This window comes from Lepisma saccharinum, chromosome 5 (assembly GCF_977018435.1).
Source record: "Lepisma saccharinum chromosome 5, izLepSacc3.1, whole genome shotgun sequence".
NCBI classification, from domain to species: domain Eukaryota; kingdom Metazoa; phylum Arthropoda; class Insecta; order Zygentoma; family Lepismatidae; genus Lepisma; species Lepisma saccharinum.
Genome location: NC_139233.1, coordinates 8,408,373 through 8,427,469, shown reverse-complemented (window position 1 = coordinate 8,427,469; position 19,097 = coordinate 8,408,373). Strand labels below are relative to the sequence as shown.

Below are 19,097 nucleotides of genomic sequence, written 5' to 3'. Positions count from 1 at the left end.
GGAGCTACGCTACGAATGAATGGAAACCTACAACAATGACGGGGGTTCATCGTGCACACCTCACGTCCTCACGTCTGTGAGTTAGATGATCTCCCGTCTCGGCAGGGCGCCACGGGTTGCTGTTGTTATTATTATTATTATTGGAAAATTTATTTTAGAAAAGGTACGGATTCTATGGTACGGATTGCTCCTACCCTACAGCTCTTTTATCATTGTGATTGGTTGGTAGCTTTTTGGGGCGTGGTAATAATCTGTGGTGGTTAGATTAGGCATATTGGGTTTGGTTCTCTTTGAAGAAGAATTCGACGAAAAATGGTTGTAGCAGCAATACAGACTTTTTTTAAAAAAAAAAAAATATCCAAACGTCTACATACGCTCACGAGAACATCAGATTTCCGTCTCATGTAGAATTGCTCATTAATCCGTCAATGGACACTGAAAAGTTTCTTTTCCGGTATAAGAAGTATGTTTACTGCTTTCGAAAAAACGAAACTTTAGACCAGTAAACTCAAATCGATTCATAAAATAACCTTGGATGTTTTTTATAAAAACAATTAAATACTGAAATTATTACTGGAGTGGAGTTTGAAGACTTTCTCTACTACTTGGATATTACGATTAGTCCATTATCGTGTTAACGCGACATTAGCAACAACTTGTTTCCGTTAGTTCATGTTACACATTGTTGAATGTATATCAGATTACATTTACTACTGATAGGTTGATATTAGCATCTTCCTGAAAGGATGCATTTAGTTTTTTGCAGCAAATAATGTTTACTGTTCTTTGCTGGATGGTGTGTGGCATTTAACCAGCCCTTCTTTTCTTTAATGGTGGAAGCAAAATCGTAGAGAGAAAATAGGTCTAACTTTATATCAAGGCACGAAGTTAACCGTAGATATCGAGAAAAATGAGTGGTGCGTGGCGTCAAGCAGGATTGAGGTAAGACAATAATTGTAATTGGATTTAGTTTTCGGATATCGGTAAACACGATATGGTTGCTAGTATATTTTTACCGAAAAAGGTGCAATGATCAAGGATGGAGACTCGAAGACTACAGACGATTTTTTTTTACCCTGAAGGAGACTTAATATCACTGAGATTATAATCCAGGTTCATTAAAAATGGTAAGAAAGGAGGAACTTCAAGCAGGCTGGCAAACAACCTAAGGACTATCTCCGGTATCTGTAGATTGGGAGTAATACTTAGGAGTAATATTAACAAATGAAAATTATATTAAAGAGGAAATAAAATGTAGGCTTAATTCAGGAAATGCATGTTACTTCTCTCTTCATAAACTTTTGTCTTCTCGTTTAATATCTAAGAAACTGAAAGTTAAAATATACAAAACAGTAATTTTGCCTGTAGTATTATATGCATGTGAAACTTGGTCCCTTACATTGAAAGAGGAACATAAATTGAGAGTATTTGAAAATAAGATCCTTAGGAAAATATTTGGACCTAAAAGGGATGAGGAGACAGGTGAGTGGAGAAGGTTACATAATTTAGAACTACATAATTTGTATTCATGTCCAGATATTATTAGAATAATTAAATCAAGAAGACTTAGGTGGGCAGGCCATGTGGCACGAATGGGAGAGGAACGAGGAGTTTACAGGATTCTTGTTGGGAAACCTGATGGTAAGAGACCAGTAGGAAGGCCAAGACGAAGATGGAGGGACAACGTTGAGATGGACCTAAGGGAAATCGGTAGGGATGGAAAAGAGTATATAGAACTTGCTCAAAATAGGGAAACATGGAAGGCCTGTGTTGCTGCAGCCATGAACCTTCGGGTTTAAGAAGGCTAGAGAGTTAGTTAGTTAGTAGATTGGGAATGGCGGATTTTGTCTATAGCTTTATCCGGTGTTATTGTTATATGAGGGATATTTTGGTAACGATAGTATAAGCCGGAGACGGATTTCTTAAAATTTACAGGAGAAAAGACGAGATCTAGCCGTAGGAATAGGTACGGGCAACGCTTGTGCAGCCAGCATAACATAGGGAGCGAATTTACAATACCGGACTCCTCCCCAATTTTTGTAATATTTCGCATACTCACTAATTGCAGCCTCCTAATAACGAATTTGGGTAAGACTGCAGAATATGGGCTGCTTAGGAGGAACGCGGTTCATAATTTTTTGGTAACGTTTTGTAGTTAGTAATCGGGAAAAGTAAGTTTTAAAGTGCGGAAATTTTTTTTTCTTTAAAAAAAAAAAAACAGAAAAACGTGTCCAGGTTGGGTGGTATTGAAATCGTAGCAGCGAAGGAAAAGTCATATTCCTCCACAAATCTAGTGAAAGCAAAAAATGCCTATGTTGTTAGGTAGCTAGGTTTAGTTCACTTAGCCTAAATAATAATTAGTCATTGTATTTACGCTAATGAAACCTAACCTAACAGGCCTAACCTAACCTTGTAGGCATTCCTCGAAGAAATAATGAAAGAAACTGTGCGTAAACAATATGGACACGAACGAATGGGGAAATGCATTGCTTTTAGTAGCAGGAAAAACATTTTTCATTGTATTTATGCTATTGGAACCCAACCTAACAGGCCTAACCTAACCTTGTAAGCATTCCTCGTCTGAAATAATGAAAGAAACTGTGCGTCTATGGGTGGAATCTGGAGCGACAAATCAACTCGAATTCTGCGAAACGAAGGGTCTCACTTATCGCACAACACTTGAGTGCGTAAACAATATGGACGCGAACAAATGGAGAAATGCATTGCTTTTAGTAGCAGGAAAAACATTTTTTACGGGCAATAATATAATATTAATCGTAAAAGTAACACCAGAAAATGGAAGTAGAAGGTACGTACTTTCAGGGGATATAAATTTTGTTCGTCTATTTAGAGGGAAAAAGCAGCCCATGTTCTGGAGAAGTTTCATTAATGCAAGTTCAATAGTTCACTTGCAAGAAATTTTTGTTACCCTTCAATTGTTTCTGAAACAATTTGTGATTGTAAATAAATTTAATACGTATGGTTTTGAACCATCGGGGACAGCTTGCAGGGAAGTATCATATTTTAGAACAATATCAAGAAGTAGTTACTGTAGTAAGACTGCAGAATATGGGCTGCTTAGGAGGAACGCGGTTCATAATTTTTTGGTAACGTTTTGTAGTTAGTAATCGGGAAAAGTAAGTTTTAAAGTGCGGAAATTTTTTTTTCTTTAAAAAAAAAACCAGAAAAACGTGTCCAGGTTGGGTGGTATTGAAATCGTATGTTCTGCAGTGAGACCCGAATTTGAAGTTAAAATTTGGGGGTCACGTGTAGAAATGGCAAAATAAGCGAAATTGAGTGGTCCGTGATCGGAACAGACATGCACGATTGCTCGTTATTTGCTGGAAGATTTTGTGTTTCCAATACTTAAAAAACGAAATATACATTCCTGACATTACTACTACCCCAAATTTTAACTATGCTTGCCTAACCTAACCTTTCCTTACCGTGAATGGTTTGTGGGGCTACCCGTGCAAGGTTTTACGACCCCATATTTTAACTGTTTGCCTAACCTAACCTTACCTAGAATGGTCAGTGGGGCTATCCGTGAATGGTTTTGCGCTAATTGTGATAACGAACTTTTATGGTACCATTATAGTATGGGGGAAACACCTATGAATCATATATTTCGGACTTTTTTACATTGCTAACGTACTATTTTAGAATGTGGAACATTTCCTGAAGTGAAATAATGCATCTCAATGTCTATTTCTTAGATTTACGAGTACTTACTGTTACTTGTTATTTCGATTCTGTAACACATTATGGCGGGCGATAGCGTACTGGTTCAGGGCACGTTGTACAAATGTTTTGTCGATTTATGCAGTGTTGCAACCTTGTTCACCGGAAAATACCTACTTTCTTGCCTGGATTTGAAATTATGCTACTACGTCGCAAACCATTGACTTTAGCCCCACAAACCATTCACGTTTGCCCCAAAAACCATTCACGTTTGCTGCAAAAACCATTCACGTGTGCCCCAAAAACCATTCACGTTTGCCCCAAAAACCATTCACGTTAGCCCCAAAAACCATTCACGTTTGCCCCAAAAACCATTCACGTTTGCCCCAAAAACCATTCACGTTAGCCCCAAAAACCATTTTCCGTAAGGTTAGGTTAGGTTAAGTTAGGTTAGGCAAGCATAGTTAAAAAAAATTAAAAATACTCGACACATCATGTTCTAGTGAAAACACGGTGAGGCTGAAACACTGACTATGGGGTTGCGACATCTTAACACATGGAACATTGTACTCTCGTGCAGAAAGCAAATGGCGGCAGCAAAAATAGCGTGTCGGACAGAGATTTTCGCAGAAAACTACATGTTTTCGCATTAAAATTTATCGAAACTACATTCACGACCTTCCACAACGATAGAGAAAATGATTTCGGATCGACTTGAGATGACCGGACCCCTCTCCGATTTTCTTCATATTTGGCATACTCACTAATTGAGACCTAATCACGAATTTAAAGTTTAAATTTGTCGGAAACGTCTAGAAATTGCAAAATAAGCTAAAATAAGGCGTTAGTTTTATTCCAGATACTACCACGACACAAAATTTTAACTATGTTTGCCTAACCTAACCACGCTACAATGTTTCGTGGGGCTAGCGTCAATGGTTCGCAATTTCTAGACGTGACCGACAATTTTTAACTTCAGATTCGTGATTAGGAGGCCTCAGTTAGTGAGTGTCAAATATGAAGAAAATCGGAGAGGGTCCGGTCATCTCAAGTCATACCATGATTTCCGTAAGTACTTTCTCGTGTAAATTTGAAGGAATCAGTTTCCCCGATACTATCGATACTATAATGTTACCATTTTTATTTTCGTATCCTGCAATTTTACGATCGATGTGGTCACGTCTAGAAATTGCAAAATACGCTTGTCAATTAACGCTATGATTCTCGATACACTAACATGGAAACCGAAGCAGTCTTCCTTTCCGCACAACGGTCTTGCTACCATAGTCATAACACAACATGGCTCAAGTGTTGTGCAATAAGTGAGACCCGTTGCATGGAGTGTTCATTTGCATGTGAGAAAATGACGTCTTGCGTAAAGGTGGAAAACATGTTTGCTCCACGAACCATTCAAGGTAAAGTTAAGTTAGGCAAGGCAAGCATAGTTAAAATTAAGGGTGATTGTAAACATAGTTTTGAAATGCTAATCATTGCAAAAAATAGTTGTTTTCTTCTTAAATCAAGGGTGTTCACTCCGTTCACGGACCCACTTTTTTAGACTTATTTTGCAATATCTAGATGTGACCACCAAATTTTAACTGTAGATTCGTGATTACGAGGCCAAAATTAGTGAGTATGCCGAATTTGAAAGCAATTGAAGATACTTCCGGTATTCTCAATTTGCTCCAATAATAATGGTGGCTCAGTCGGTAACGCGTCTGACTACTTAAAGGTCCCAGGTTTGATTCCCGGCCGGTTGAAATCCTGGAACTTTTCTAACGATGGAAGCTGTCCCGGCGCCCACCCAGCGTCAAATAACATGGGTACCTGCTGGAAATTCTGGGGGGGGGGGTAAAGGCAGTCAGGGGCATGATGCTGATCACATCACCCCCACTCACGACCGGATCAAGAAAGTGTGGGGCGTTACCCCCACACCCCCTATATGCCTTCATGGCGTGGTGCTATGCACAGGGGAGCACTTTACTTTACTTTAATAATAATTATAATCTTTAGTTTTCCATGTCATGCTTTATGGTTAATGTGAGTGATTTAACTTGCACTACATTGACAATAAGTACTTAATTAAAAAAAATGAAGCCATATCCAGAAATTCTAGCTCCATCTTAAGAGGGTTCTTTATCTTGTGCAGCTCTTCACTTGATGGAAAATGCAACTTTTATAGCAAAATATGAGTATTTAAAGTGATTCTAACCAAAAACAAATGCAATAATGAGACCAATATGTATGCATGGGCTCGTGAACATGTATGTGTAGTGTGATTGCATCAACCCAGAACTTTTAGCATGGAGGTGACTGCCAGAGTGTTCCATTCCACCATGTGTATCCTCCTCCTTATTATTTTTACTTCTCTCCTAGTGCAAAATAATTGGATTTATTCTCATAGCATGGCAATCGCTTCCTTACATCAAGTTTAGATCTGATATAAGCATCTCTTTCACCACAAACAAAGACGAAGCATAGCTCATTATTCTTTCCAGTCTCTCAACTGATTGGATGTGATGTGGAAATTGAGCAATTGCTGTCAGCAATATTGCAGCCATCCACCATCTTCTCAATGTCACCAGAATTCAAATGGGTAACTGTAGGAGTCTAGATATTTTCCTTGCCCATGCATCTGAAAGCCATCTCAATGCCATTTCTGACTTCACATCTTTTGTTAGTCAACATACTGAGCAGCAGATTATCTGAATATACAGTCTTCAAAGGTTCTTTGAGGTACCTTGAGAGGTTAATTGTGCCTAGCACTATCTTTGCACTTCATTCTCATCGCGCTCACTTCTACACCTTGTTCTCAGAAGCTTGGAAACCTTTCCAGATCTCATCTGCTCAATATCCCAAGGGAATCTGCTAATCACAAAGTAGTTGTTTTTTAAAACTATAAAGTGAAGAAAACAAGTTTTATAATGCAAGCCAACCTATAGAGGAGAGAAGAAAAGTGGACAGAAGAGTAAGGGAAGAGAGTTGAAAGTAAGTTGGAATGATGATGAAGAATCGTACAATTTCTGGTGTAACATGATATGCACATGCTTACTTCCTCTGTAGTCTTAACCTAATTGTGTAAGCATTCGTGGAGGAGAATAATTATTCAGGTAGAAAAAGAAACTGGGAAATACTAAGGCAGTGTAACTGAACTTACAAAACCTGCCCATATATGCAACTGATTTTTTTTTTTTTTTTTTGTTGGGAGTGCATTCAGACATGTAGTGAATTCACATGAGCAAATGCATTTATAATTAAGATGTCAGTACCCAGCAGTTGGAAATTGCACCACTCTTTTCTTTTCTATATTGTAAGTTTAAACTTTGCTTGATGTATGCGAGAACAGAGATGTTGACAGTTAAAATTGTCCAAAGTTTGCTTTGAAATGTGTGTATTTGAAGATGTACTCTTCACTTGCAGTTACGTTCGCTACTCCAGCATAGCCGCCAAGATGGTGCGCAGGTCTCTGAAACCAGAATTTAGGGCAGATGCAGCCAAACGAGAGGACTCTCATATCAAGTTCACTCCTTGGAAAGATGGCAAACCAATTAGTGAGTACTAACCAACATGCTAATTTACCTTATTTCATTAGTTTTTTTCATTGTGTTCTTGAATGATACACTTGAGGTAAATATGCTGTTTATATGTCACATACCAGACTAATATCTGGCATTAAAAGCTAGAAAATAGTAGATCCAGTATTTTTTTGTATCATGGTGTTCCGGGTTTGATTCCCAGTGGAGGCACACTGCACAGTGGTTTGGATCCCACTTAAATTGTCCCGATTAGCCTATCTGTGCATAAAGTGTACTTAGAACAATAACTCAACAAATTTTTGGTCACTGGGATGATCTTGCCTTTTGGGTGTAAGAATCTTTATAAGTACTGGTCAATACCTGTGCTTTCAACTGGTTCATCATATCGACAACCATAACAACCTGGAGAAGACCCATTGACTGTAGGCAAGTAAACAAAAAGGTCTAGTGGAAGGAAATGTAGATAGTTTCATGTCTGTTCCTGGAGTTATTGTGACTTGGATCATATTTTTTTGAACAATTTAGACAAAGCAATATCATACTCTTAATTCCGGGTTTGAATTTCAAATCAAATTCTTGTTTAAAGTTCACTTTGTGCACACAGACTAATCAGTACTGGATATATAGTTTAAAGTGTGAACCGAACCACTATGTGCCCAACTGGGTACTTTTCAATTAGTATTAAAGTATGTTTTTTAATTATTTTTTATTTCCTTCAGCTGTATTGTAATATTTAGGTGCCACATTGGAAAACATTCCATGACCTGGGAAAATGAATTCATGTTGCAAATAGATTTAAATAAAAACATATGCCAGAACAGAACACGGTGTGATTCCAAAGATGTAACTGGAACATTGGTCACCAGCCAACAAGTACACCCAACGGTGAAAGAAACAGTAGGCAAATCATCACCATTTTCATTAGGTCTGTATTACACAATGTACGAGGGTCACTATTTATATTTTGAGCCTTGGCAACACTGATTGAAGTTAGGCGCGATTTGACGTTTGCACGGAATCGTCTGGCATTATTGACCATAACATACTTCAAATGTTTTGTCAATAGCTTCATTTGTGTTGTTTATGTTGCCTTGGAGATTGCGCGACAACAATAAAATGGAATTAACTTGTGAACATTTTCGTGCAATGATTTTTTACGATTTTCGACGTGGATTATCAAGACAAGAGTGCATCGATCAACTTACTTCCACATTTGGCAATGAAGCCCCATCCTTTGCCACTGTGAAACGCTGGTATAACGAATTTAATCGTGGCCGCCATTCGCTCACCGACGAGATTCGCGAAGGTCGTCCAAAATCAGTTGTTGTTCAAGAAAACATTGATGCTGTGCAAAACCTAATACAGCAAGATCGTCATGTGACATACTGTGAGATTGAGGCAACCATAGGCATTAGTTCCACCAGCATATATAAAATATTACATGATCATTTAGCTGTGAGAAAGGTATGTTCTCGTTGGATCCCACACAATTTGACAAAAACTCAAAAAGATGCTCGCGTCAATTGGTGCAAACGATTGCTCAATAAATACAATCGTGGTGCTTCAAAAGACGTATATAAGATTGTAACATGTGACGAATCATGGATATATGCATATGAGCCAGAACGTAAACAGCAGTCGACTGTATGGGTGTTTCAAGATGAACCCAATCCAACAAAAGTTGTTCACGCTCGAAGCACATCGAAACAAATGGTCGCCTGTTTTTTCGGGAAAACTGGTCATGTGGCAACTGTGCCTTTAGAGGAACGTAGAACGGTCAACTCTGAATGGTACACAACAATTTGTTTGCCAGAGGTCTTCCGTCAAATACGGAAAACAAACAAACGCCGTCGGATCATTCTTCATCAAGACAATGCCAGCTGTCACACATCTCGTCTAACAACCGACTTTATGAACAGTCAAAAAATCGAATTGATGGGTCATCCGCCGTACAGTCCTGATTTGGCACCCAATGACTTCTTCTTGTTCCCGAATGTCAAGAATAAATTGCGTGGACAACGATTTTCGTTGGCGGAAGATGCCGTTGATGCATTCAAAAACCAAATTATGGAGGTGTCTCAAGAAGATTGGAAAAACTGCTTTGACAAATGGTTCGAACGAATGCAAAAGTGTATTGACCATAAAGGAGAATACTTCGAAAAACAATAAAGCAGTTTTCAATGTCAAATTCCTGTTTTTTCATTGTTAGGCTCAAAATATAAATAGTGACCCTCGTAATGAAAGTGAATTGAAATAATGACATGAATAGGCAGAGAGCAAAGCCTGCTTCAAACCACCGTGGTTTCATTCCATAAAACAACATAGGATGTAGAATAAAAAAGTAATGAAATTAGCGGTGGACAATTTGCCTACCATTAACTTCGGCGTCGACTGTACAACACAAGACTTTATACTTAACACATACATAAGCATTTCATAGTATTTTCTACCTTTTTTCTGCACATGAGTAAGTGATATTAAACATTAATGTAAAAATAGTTTTAACACATACCTTTTATTTAACCCTTAAATGGTAATGTGGGGTGTAACAGACCCGAATGACTTTTCATTGGCTGGCCATTTTGCAGTACAAAATACAACAGCACATACCCTATGACAAATGCTATTCACAGTAAAAAAAGTGTAAAAAACTTACGTGAGTGAGTATAATAGTCGTAACACTCCTTGCAGACGACGTTTCGCGAAGCTACGCTTCGCTTTAGGTATTTCTTTTCAGTATATAAGATACTTCGTCATATATGTAAAAATAAAATCCAGGATTAGGTAAGAGAGGGTATTGGGATATGGAATTTAAAAATACATGAAGTTAAAAATGCCATGTAGGCTAAAATATAATTCTAAAAGAACTGTGTACCCATATTACCATACAGAATGAATGACTACTGTAGCGTATGAATGCTACATCCCCTCCAATGAGAACTCCACAGATTCCGAAGCAGCGTGGGTCACTTCCGGCGTGACATGGAATTTAACAGACTCTTCACTATTTTTTCCCCATCGTTTAAACTTGTTGATCCAGGCCTCATTCAAGTTACCATCATCCCTATTTAGTTTTTCCCCCTATCAACACAAATTTTTGCAGCCTCGTGAACATTGGTAAAGAGGTTATGGGAGGTTGGGGGGAAGACCGAATACAGTGTTGAGAATTCTTGGGAAGTGATGGAAGGGATTGGAGGGGATAAACCTAGACGAGGAGGATGAAATCCGTAGCTTTGATGTCATTAATTTGTATCCTAGCTTCCCTCGAGATAAAGTCGCGGATTGTCTTCAGAGGTGGATTATGGGTAAGGGAACTGATGTTGTGACAGCCTGGGAGTTCGTTCGGTGGTTCCATTTAGTATCAGGATATAATTATTTCTGTTTCAATGGGAAAATTTATAGACAGAACAAAGGACTTGCTATGGGCAACCCTGTTTCGGGAATAGTTTCCAGCATATTCCTCCATTACATTGAGAAGAATTCACTGAGTGAGGTTAACAATGATATTAAATATTTTTGTAGATATGTTAATGACATCTTGGTTATCGGGAAAAAAGAAATATTAGATCGTATTTTCGAAATCATGGGAGAACAAGACGATAGAATAAAATTCACTTGTGAGATAGAGAACGAAGGAGTAATTAACTATTTGGACATGAGGATTGAACGGGTTAATGGCAGGTTTCGGACCGGGGTTTACCACAAGAAATTAGCAGGGGACAAATATATCCACCAAGATTCTGAACATGCAAACAGAATTAAGAATAATCTATACATGAACTTCTACATTCGGGCCGGGGGGCTTTGTAATTGTAGGGAGGAAAGAGAGAAAGAAGACAATTGGATAATGAAGGTGGGGTTAAGAAATGGTTATAAAGTAGAGGAAATGAGGAGAATATAGAGGGGTCACTTAAAGTCTTGAATAAGGAAGGTGGAAAGAATGGGATAAGTAAGAATAACGCGGTAGGGGAAATAGAATACAAATACGTCAGCATTCCATATGTAAAAGGGGTATCCGAAAAAATTTGATAAGATTCTAAAAGACTTCAGGTTAAAAGGGTAAATTGAGAGCTCCCCGAAACATAGAGGAATATTTTACTGAATACAAAAAGGATGGAAAGGGGCGAAAAGAGGTCAGAGATGAGAAGGGCGTGTATAAGATAACTTGCTCTTGTAATAAAGCATATATTGGACAAACAGGAAGAAGCATGGGAACTCGCTGGGATGAGCATGACAAGGATATTAGGGAACAATCTCCGAAGACCGGGCTTTCTGAACATGTTTTAGAATTAAATCATAAGGTTAGAAAAGAGAAGTGGTAAAAAGAGTTCATAAACAACCTGATATGAACGTTCACGAGGCTGCAAATATTTGTGTTGATAGGGGGAAAAAACTAAATAGGGATGATGGTAACTTGAATGAGGCCTGGATCAACATGTTTAAACAGTGGGGAAAAAATAGTGAAGGGTCTGTTAAATTCCATGTCACGCCGGAATCTGTGGAGTTCTCATTGGAGGGGATGTAGCATTCGTACGCTACAGTAGTCATTCCTTCTGTATGGTAATATGGGTACACTGTTCTTTTAGAATTATCTTTTAACCTACATGGCATTTTTAACTTCATGTATTTTTAAATTCCATATCCCAATACCCTCTCTTACCTAATCCTGGATTTTAGTTTTATTCATGACGAAGTATCTTATATACTGAAAAGAAATATCTGAAGAAGCAAAGCGTAGCTTCGCGAAACAATGTCTGCAAGGAGTGTTACGACTATTATACTCAATCACGTAAGTTTTTTACACTTTTTATACTGTGAATATATTTAGTGAGTAAACTCACAAATTTTCAAAATGTACCTATGACAAGTGAGTGAAGTTTCCTGTGCTAAGAGCAAATCGGTGAAAAGTTGGAATATTGGGTGGGGTTCTAATGTAACCTGTTTTTTTTTAGTTTTAACACCTTTAAAGGATATCGAATTGTATGGATCCAATGAGTTTATTGTTTAATTTTTGTTTTTAGCATGCATATTTGGTTTTGAACTTGAATTTGTAGATGATTTGTGACACCCGTGACAAGACAAACATAACACTTTCGACATAGCTTTTTGTTTTTTCATATTGATTGAAGAATATTTTCAAAAGCAAAAACTTTCAGGATTTGCTTTGCTCTTTACGCATAACACAATATACATTTCAGTGCATAAGGTTCATTCAAGGACCAGAGTTTTTTTTATTTCAAGCTTTCCACCTGCAAAGAGAGTTCACAAATTTGGTGACATCTGTGACATCATATTTGCTTCAATTTTTCTAACCAGGTTTTATTTTAGTTAATGCAAGTTTGGCTGCAGGAAGTTATTGATGTACTACTTCTGTTTCAATTGGGAAAGAAAAGTAAGTCACCACTAGATTTGCAGTTAGAAAAATGGATGGGAAATATAACACTCATGACAAATGGATTGGTGGAAAGAACCACTTTTCACAGAAGTAGTGAAAGCACGATCATGGGAAACTCGTTAAGGGTCCTCCATGTGAATGTCAAAGTTGCAGATTGTGAAAAATTCTCACATGTTGTGTTTGATAACGAATAGATTAATTACTTTCAAGGTTACAGGTTTTACAAGTTAATGTGATCAACGTTCAAATTTCTTTGTGTGAATCACATATTGCAGGTTATGTAATGGATGTTCGGTGATTTTTTTTTAATTGTAAATGTCATCTTGACACACAATTTTAATTAAAATATTATATATTAATCTTGAAATAAACTGACGGGTACCGGAAAGTTCATTTCTCAAATTTTCGATAACCACCTATTATGTTCTTCAAAACATGGAAAGAAAACTTAAAATCTTGCCTATTGATTAAAACTGTGTAAAAAAGTAAAAGACCTCATGGAAGTGTACTTTTTAATTAGTATGAAAGTGGTTTTTTAATTAGTATTAGTGTTTTTTTAAAATTAGTATTAAAGTGTTTTTAATTTCTATTTTCATCTGCTGGATTGTAATATTTAGGTGCCACATTGGAAACTTGAGGAACAAACTTTCTGGTACATTACTGGTGTCAATCCAGAAGCTTCCAATGATACCGTTTGTATTGTATCTAACAAAGTATCATTGATCTGTTCAGTGCCATGTATGTACACTGTTGTTTATTGCTTTTTGATTGTTTTTGATAGAGGAGGGGGTAAATTTGACGTCTTGGTTTCCAATTTAAAAAACACACAAATTACTATTTTATGTCACTTTTCTAAATTAATCTGAAAATGAACAGATAATGCATGCCATGCTTGGTATTTAAATCTTCACTGTTACCCGACAGAAGTAGCATATTCTGAAAATTTGACTTGGTTTAACACAAAATTCTTATTTATTGTACATATTTATGTATTAGATATATTAGAACTAAAGCACCAATGCAGGCATGCAAGGAAAATGAGAGAAGTCCGACAACTTCACATTTTGCGGCAATTTCTATATATGAAAAGAGGTTGGTTTGCCAAAATACACCACTGTCCCACAGCTGCCAATTATCCTTAGGGCCATTTAAAGCATAAAACAGCAGCATTTAATGTTTCCATGAGTATTAACATATTCATTAATTTTTCAAATTAAGATGTAAAAAAAAGAAAGAAAATTATGAAGGGAGTGTGGAGTCAGATGAATTGAAATGATGCACCTTCTATTAGGTATTTTTAAAAACCTGCTCTTTTTGTATGTTCTTCAATGTGAACACTGGTTTTGTGTGCACATGTTATGTGTCTTCATGTTGTTAACATTCATGTTGATTGATTTTCAGCTGAACAAGAATAGATCAGAATTCCAATCAGAAGAGTATGTAAGTTCAGGTTTTAAATAAATGAGTGCTTCTTTGAAAAGTTTTTTTGATGAGTATATGCATTTTGTTTCGACTGCAGTGCTAATATTTTTCAGATAGACCCTCGTACACGTTAATATTGTTTGTGATGTTTTCTGTACTAATTTTGTTGACTTTGAAACAGTGTGTACATAACCAAAGTCTGTGCATTTTAGCATGCAACAGGGGCAAATGAAAGGGATGTAGAACCAGGACAAATATTTCCATTGTACCTCTACTGATTTCATTCAAATTTGTTTTCTTGTATGTACAGTGAAATGCACAAATAATACCAGGTAAATTCTAGAAACAGAGTAAACAGGACAAGGGACAACTTGCATGGTATTATTTATGTGTTCCACCATACATGTAAACAAAGTATAAGTTGATTATGTGCCCTCTAATTTTCAAACAAGAAACAACAAAATAAAACTCCATGAAATATTTAAGGTAGTGATGTTAGGGAGATTATGTTCTTGGTTAATTGAGACCCAAAAGGCATGCATATTAACATTGTGTAGATTCTATAGGTAGAAAAACTCTTTGAGTTCCCTTTCATATTCTGTGAGCAGTTTGTTATTTGTGGTTTGAGAATTATAGTCCATGATAAATCATGACAATAATTTCGACTCTCATTGCATTGGTGGGAATTTAATCTAACATTGAAATATAATGTGTGTGTGTGGGAACGTATGCATTTCTACGATGCTTCAAAATATATGGTGTTTTGAAACTCACCATCACGTTTCCATCTTCTTGCCTGTTTTCAGCTTTGATGTACAGTTCTGAGAAGGAGGCCTGTCTGCAAGTGTAAAAATTTATTTCCAGCCCTCCTAGTCTTTTTGTTAATGACCTTGTATTGCTTGATCTGAATTTTAACCTACAATTATTTTCCATCTGTTTGTGTATTTTTCTTTAACCTTAAAAGAGGCATGAGGTGGAAGTTATGCTCAGTGTAAAACTTACTTGAAGTTCTGGCCATGAACATGTGCCATGGAATCTTTTGTTTAGAGTACCTTTTACATTGAATTGCCATGTGTAGTTATCTAGTGCGTGCATACAAGATAATGGTTCGTTTTTATGTTAATGAAGCAGATTTGTTGTGCATTTTGCTCTTCTTTTTTTTTCCTAACCTGCCCACACTACTTTTATTTTCCACACTGAGAGTTCATGACTTAATTGTCTAGTACATGTTAAATGGATTTATATTTTATGTCAGCATGATTAAACCTGTAACTGAATATCACACGTGCCCCATTATGATGGGAATCTATCAACTTCTTGTCTATTTGTTGTGGTAGATGAAATTTTTTTTCAGTACCTGCTGATGTATTTTTGAACTGCGGGTGCATTGTTCTTACAATAGAAGCAAATTTAAATTGCATTCTAAGTGGAACACCCTGTGCTTTTAATTTGAAACATTCAGGAAATGTGTTGTTACTTCATGTAGGAAGGGAAGGTTTACATTTTACACTGCAGGTAACCAAATATTTGGCTATTCAGATGATTTACCAATCACTCGTGTGGATGCACACCCACATGTGTTTGTCTGAAGAGCCTACTGTCGGAGTAAAAATTATAGATACTAGAGTTTGGGCTCCAATTAAAAATTAACCAGTAAACCTACATAAAAACTAGTTACATCAAAATTTAGCTTATTCAATTCTTGCATTAATTTATGCTAACCAAATTTTTTTCTGAGTATGCCTTCTATGTTAGGAAAACAATTTATTCCATCAAGCCTCGCCAATAAAATAATGGTAAAATTGTCACATTGTGGCCGCGGTGGCTCAGTCGGTAACGCGTCTGACCACCATGCTAAAGGTCCCGGGTTCAAATTCGCGAACTTTTCTAACGTTGGAAGAGGCCCCAGCGCCCACCCAGTGTCGAATAACATGGTAAAGGCGGTCAGGGGCATGGTGCTGATCACATCACCCCCACTCACGACTGGATCCAGAAAGTATGGGACATTACCCCCGCACCCCCTATACGCCTTCATGGCGTGGTGCTAAGCACAGGGGAGCACTTTACCTTTTTTTATGCCTTATATATTTTTTATTGCCATGAGAACAAAAAAAGGGCCTTTTTTTTTAGTTTTACAAACAATCGTTCTCTTTGAAATTCTATAAATCAAAAATGGGTTGTCCGATCGTTACGAAATTTTAGTAGGGTATAGGCAGAAGAATTTTAAACACAATTATTAATTTTCAAGTTTTCAAAATTTGAGAAAAAACGTTCTTTTCAATTTTGAGAAACAACTTTTTCTTAGTATTGGGTTAGTGCTACAAATACAATATTGGTCTTGTTTTGAAGCTCCTTGCATCTGTTTTTAAAATGCATTATCATTGTCAATTCACATTGCGAAACCGATTTTATACAGATTTTTATTCAGTGAAGTAAAGCTGACTGTGGCAACACGGCAAGCATTGACTCGCAGCACCAGCTTGCAGTCTCCACGATTCAACGAGGTCTCCCTTATCGCACAACACTACAGCAACCATGAGTTCAGATGTCAGATGAGCAATGCCTAAGTTGTTAGGCTAGCTAGGTTCAGTTCTAATAGCATAAATAATAAATTTGCAATGTATTAGAATAGAACCAAACCTAACAACATAGGCAATCCTTGTTTGACGTCTGGATGCAAAGTTGCTGTAGTGTTGTTCGATAAGGGAGACCTGATTCAACGGACATCGCTGTGTGCAGTGTTGACACATGTCATGAACAGCTTTACTACGCTGAATAAAAATCTATAAAATTGGTTTCTCAATGTGAATTGACAATGATAATGCCAGATGCAAAGGGCTTCAAAACAAGACCACCCAAGGACTACCCAATACTAAGAAAAGGTTGTTTCGCAAAATTGAAAAGAACATTTCTTTGATAATTTTTGAAAACCTGAAAATTAATAAATGTGTTAAAAACCTTTCTGCCTGCACCCTACTAAAATTTCATAACGATCGGACAATCCATTTTTGAATTTACAGAATTTCAAAGTGAGCGATCGTTTGTAAAACTCCAAAACACTGGCCCTTTTTTTGTTCTCACGGTGATAAAAAATATAAGGCATACTCGAAAAAAAAATTGTTAGCATAGATTAACGCAGAATTGAATAATCTCAATTTTCATGTAATTTTTTTTTATGTAGGTCTACGGTTAATTTTTAATTTTAGTCCAAACTCTAGTATCTATACTTTTTAATTCGATAGTAGTTGACCTTAGAGCTACTTCAAGGCTCGGTTGGATATTTAGCCAATGCTAGGGGAGCTGTTTTAATGTTTTACTCTCCTTTTGAAAAACATATGATATTCCAAAACTGAAAACTTGCTTATGGTTAATAGGATTATGTAGACACGAAACTACTGTGCATATCCAGGGCCGGATCTAAATTGGGACTGATGCTTGAAATCTTCGGTAAACAATAAACACAATGACGTTCTAGTTACGTCACAGCGCAAAGAATAATAGTAACTGTATAATAAGTAACGCTGTGTCTAGGTGTCCAAAATTGGGGCTCCAAATTTCATTCTAAGATTATTTATTTTCAGGTTAATATAGCAAAAGAAAACTGTTCAGCTTTCGGAAAATTCTAGTCTGTTTTCATCTGGGCCTATTTCAGGAATGGGCCTAATGTTTCAGCATCAATAGTACCCACCTTAATCCGGCCCTGTGCATATCTAGATAACAGCGATATGCAATTTTTCAGATTTTCAAATGTCGTACCAGTTTGCCGAAAGGAGAGGAGAATGCGAAAACAGCTCCCTGGCATTGGCTAAAGGTCCAACTGGGCATTACCTAATAATAAAATCCTGTGTACAATAGCCTCTGCATAACTGCTAGACCATTGCCCCACCAAAAAACCATGGCTGTGCACTAACATTGGTTTGGTTGGTGGAGAATTTTTTTTTAAGTGTGATTATTGAGTAATTATTTTTTATCTTTCTTTCATATTTCAGAACCTGAAGATCTATCTGTTTAGTGAAGATGTACAGCACTTTTTTTTTTATTCCATATTTGGGAGTGACCTATATACATTGTAGATTTTCACACCGTGTTTATTAAGAAAGGCCACTGTGGCGTAATGTAATAATAATAATAAAAAATGTGTATTAACTGTTACTATGGCTTCCTTTCTCAAGCTTTTAAGTAATGTAAGAATATAGTTCAATGTCTAGTGTAGACCTACAGATTTGTTTAATTTTTGGTTAAAGAATGTGCTCATTTTCAATGTTTATGGTTTCAGGTTGTGTTTGGAAACTCTAACATGTGTAATTACATTTAAGATAGCTTAGTGGTACATGATCAACACATGAGATCCCGTTGCCACTGTTTTCTGGTTTTTGAGACCAGAGTTCCAGAATGAGCACTGAAATTTTGGGGCTCTTACCAGGGATTGAATCTAGGTCTGTTGATGCCAGAGGCAAGAGCCTGACAGAAAGCTCCAGAATACAAATACGAAATATCCTTTGAATCCGAAAATAAAAGAGAGATGCACCTTCTTACCGAAGTCTAGTTTAGACATGCACTTTCTTTTTCAGTTACTCAAGCTTTTGCCACATCATGTGGTTTTCACATGAGTTAGGACAAGAACAGCGAAAGTTTAAACATGGTAAGTTGGGTTAAAAATAAGACTGGAAAAGGACAATACCAAGTGTCTTGTCACTGTCATCTCAGGCTGGCAACAAAGATTGGATGCATTGTCTTTTGCCTTCTATTTTTAACCCAACTTACTTTCACACACACATGTAATTTGGTTTATTTTACTTCGCATTTCTGTCACTCTTGGCTAATTGCGAAGATGGGGATGAGCGATATGATAAAATTGATGAAGGAACGCTCACAGAGAACATCCATGCCCAGGCCAAGATTTGAACCTGTGACCCCTGAAGTGGTACTGCACTGTTATAACCACTCCTCCACGGAAGCTATCAACTAATCTTCACATGTTTTAAACTTTCATTGTTCTCGTCGTAACACCTGAAGAAGCCACATGATGTGGCGAAAGTTTGAGTGATTGGAAAAAGTAAGTG

General features: G+C 37.0%; 1 protein-coding gene across 2 annotated transcripts; it reads left to right on the top strand.

The window, feature by feature from the left end:
- Positions 1–721: 721 nt before the first annotated feature.
- Positions 722–18,186, top strand: LOC145987645 (protein stunted-like). 2 transcript variants are annotated; one of them, XM_083122132.1, is made up of 4 exons: positions 722–942; positions 7,102–7,232; positions 14,014–14,052; positions 18,024–18,186. In XM_083122132.1, exons 1-3 carry the CDS (start codon positions 911–913, stop codon positions 14,025–14,027), a joined length of 177 nt encoding a protein of 58 aa, XP_082978258.1. In that variant the 5' UTR covers positions 722–910; the 3' UTR covers positions 14,028–14,052; positions 18,024–18,186. The 2 variants fall into 2 exon arrangements, with proteins under 2 accessions (XP_082978258.1, XP_082978257.1); XM_083122131.1 differs by lacking the exon at positions 14,014–14,052 and having other exon boundaries at positions 747–942.
- Positions 18,187–19,097: the final 911 nt, after the last annotated feature.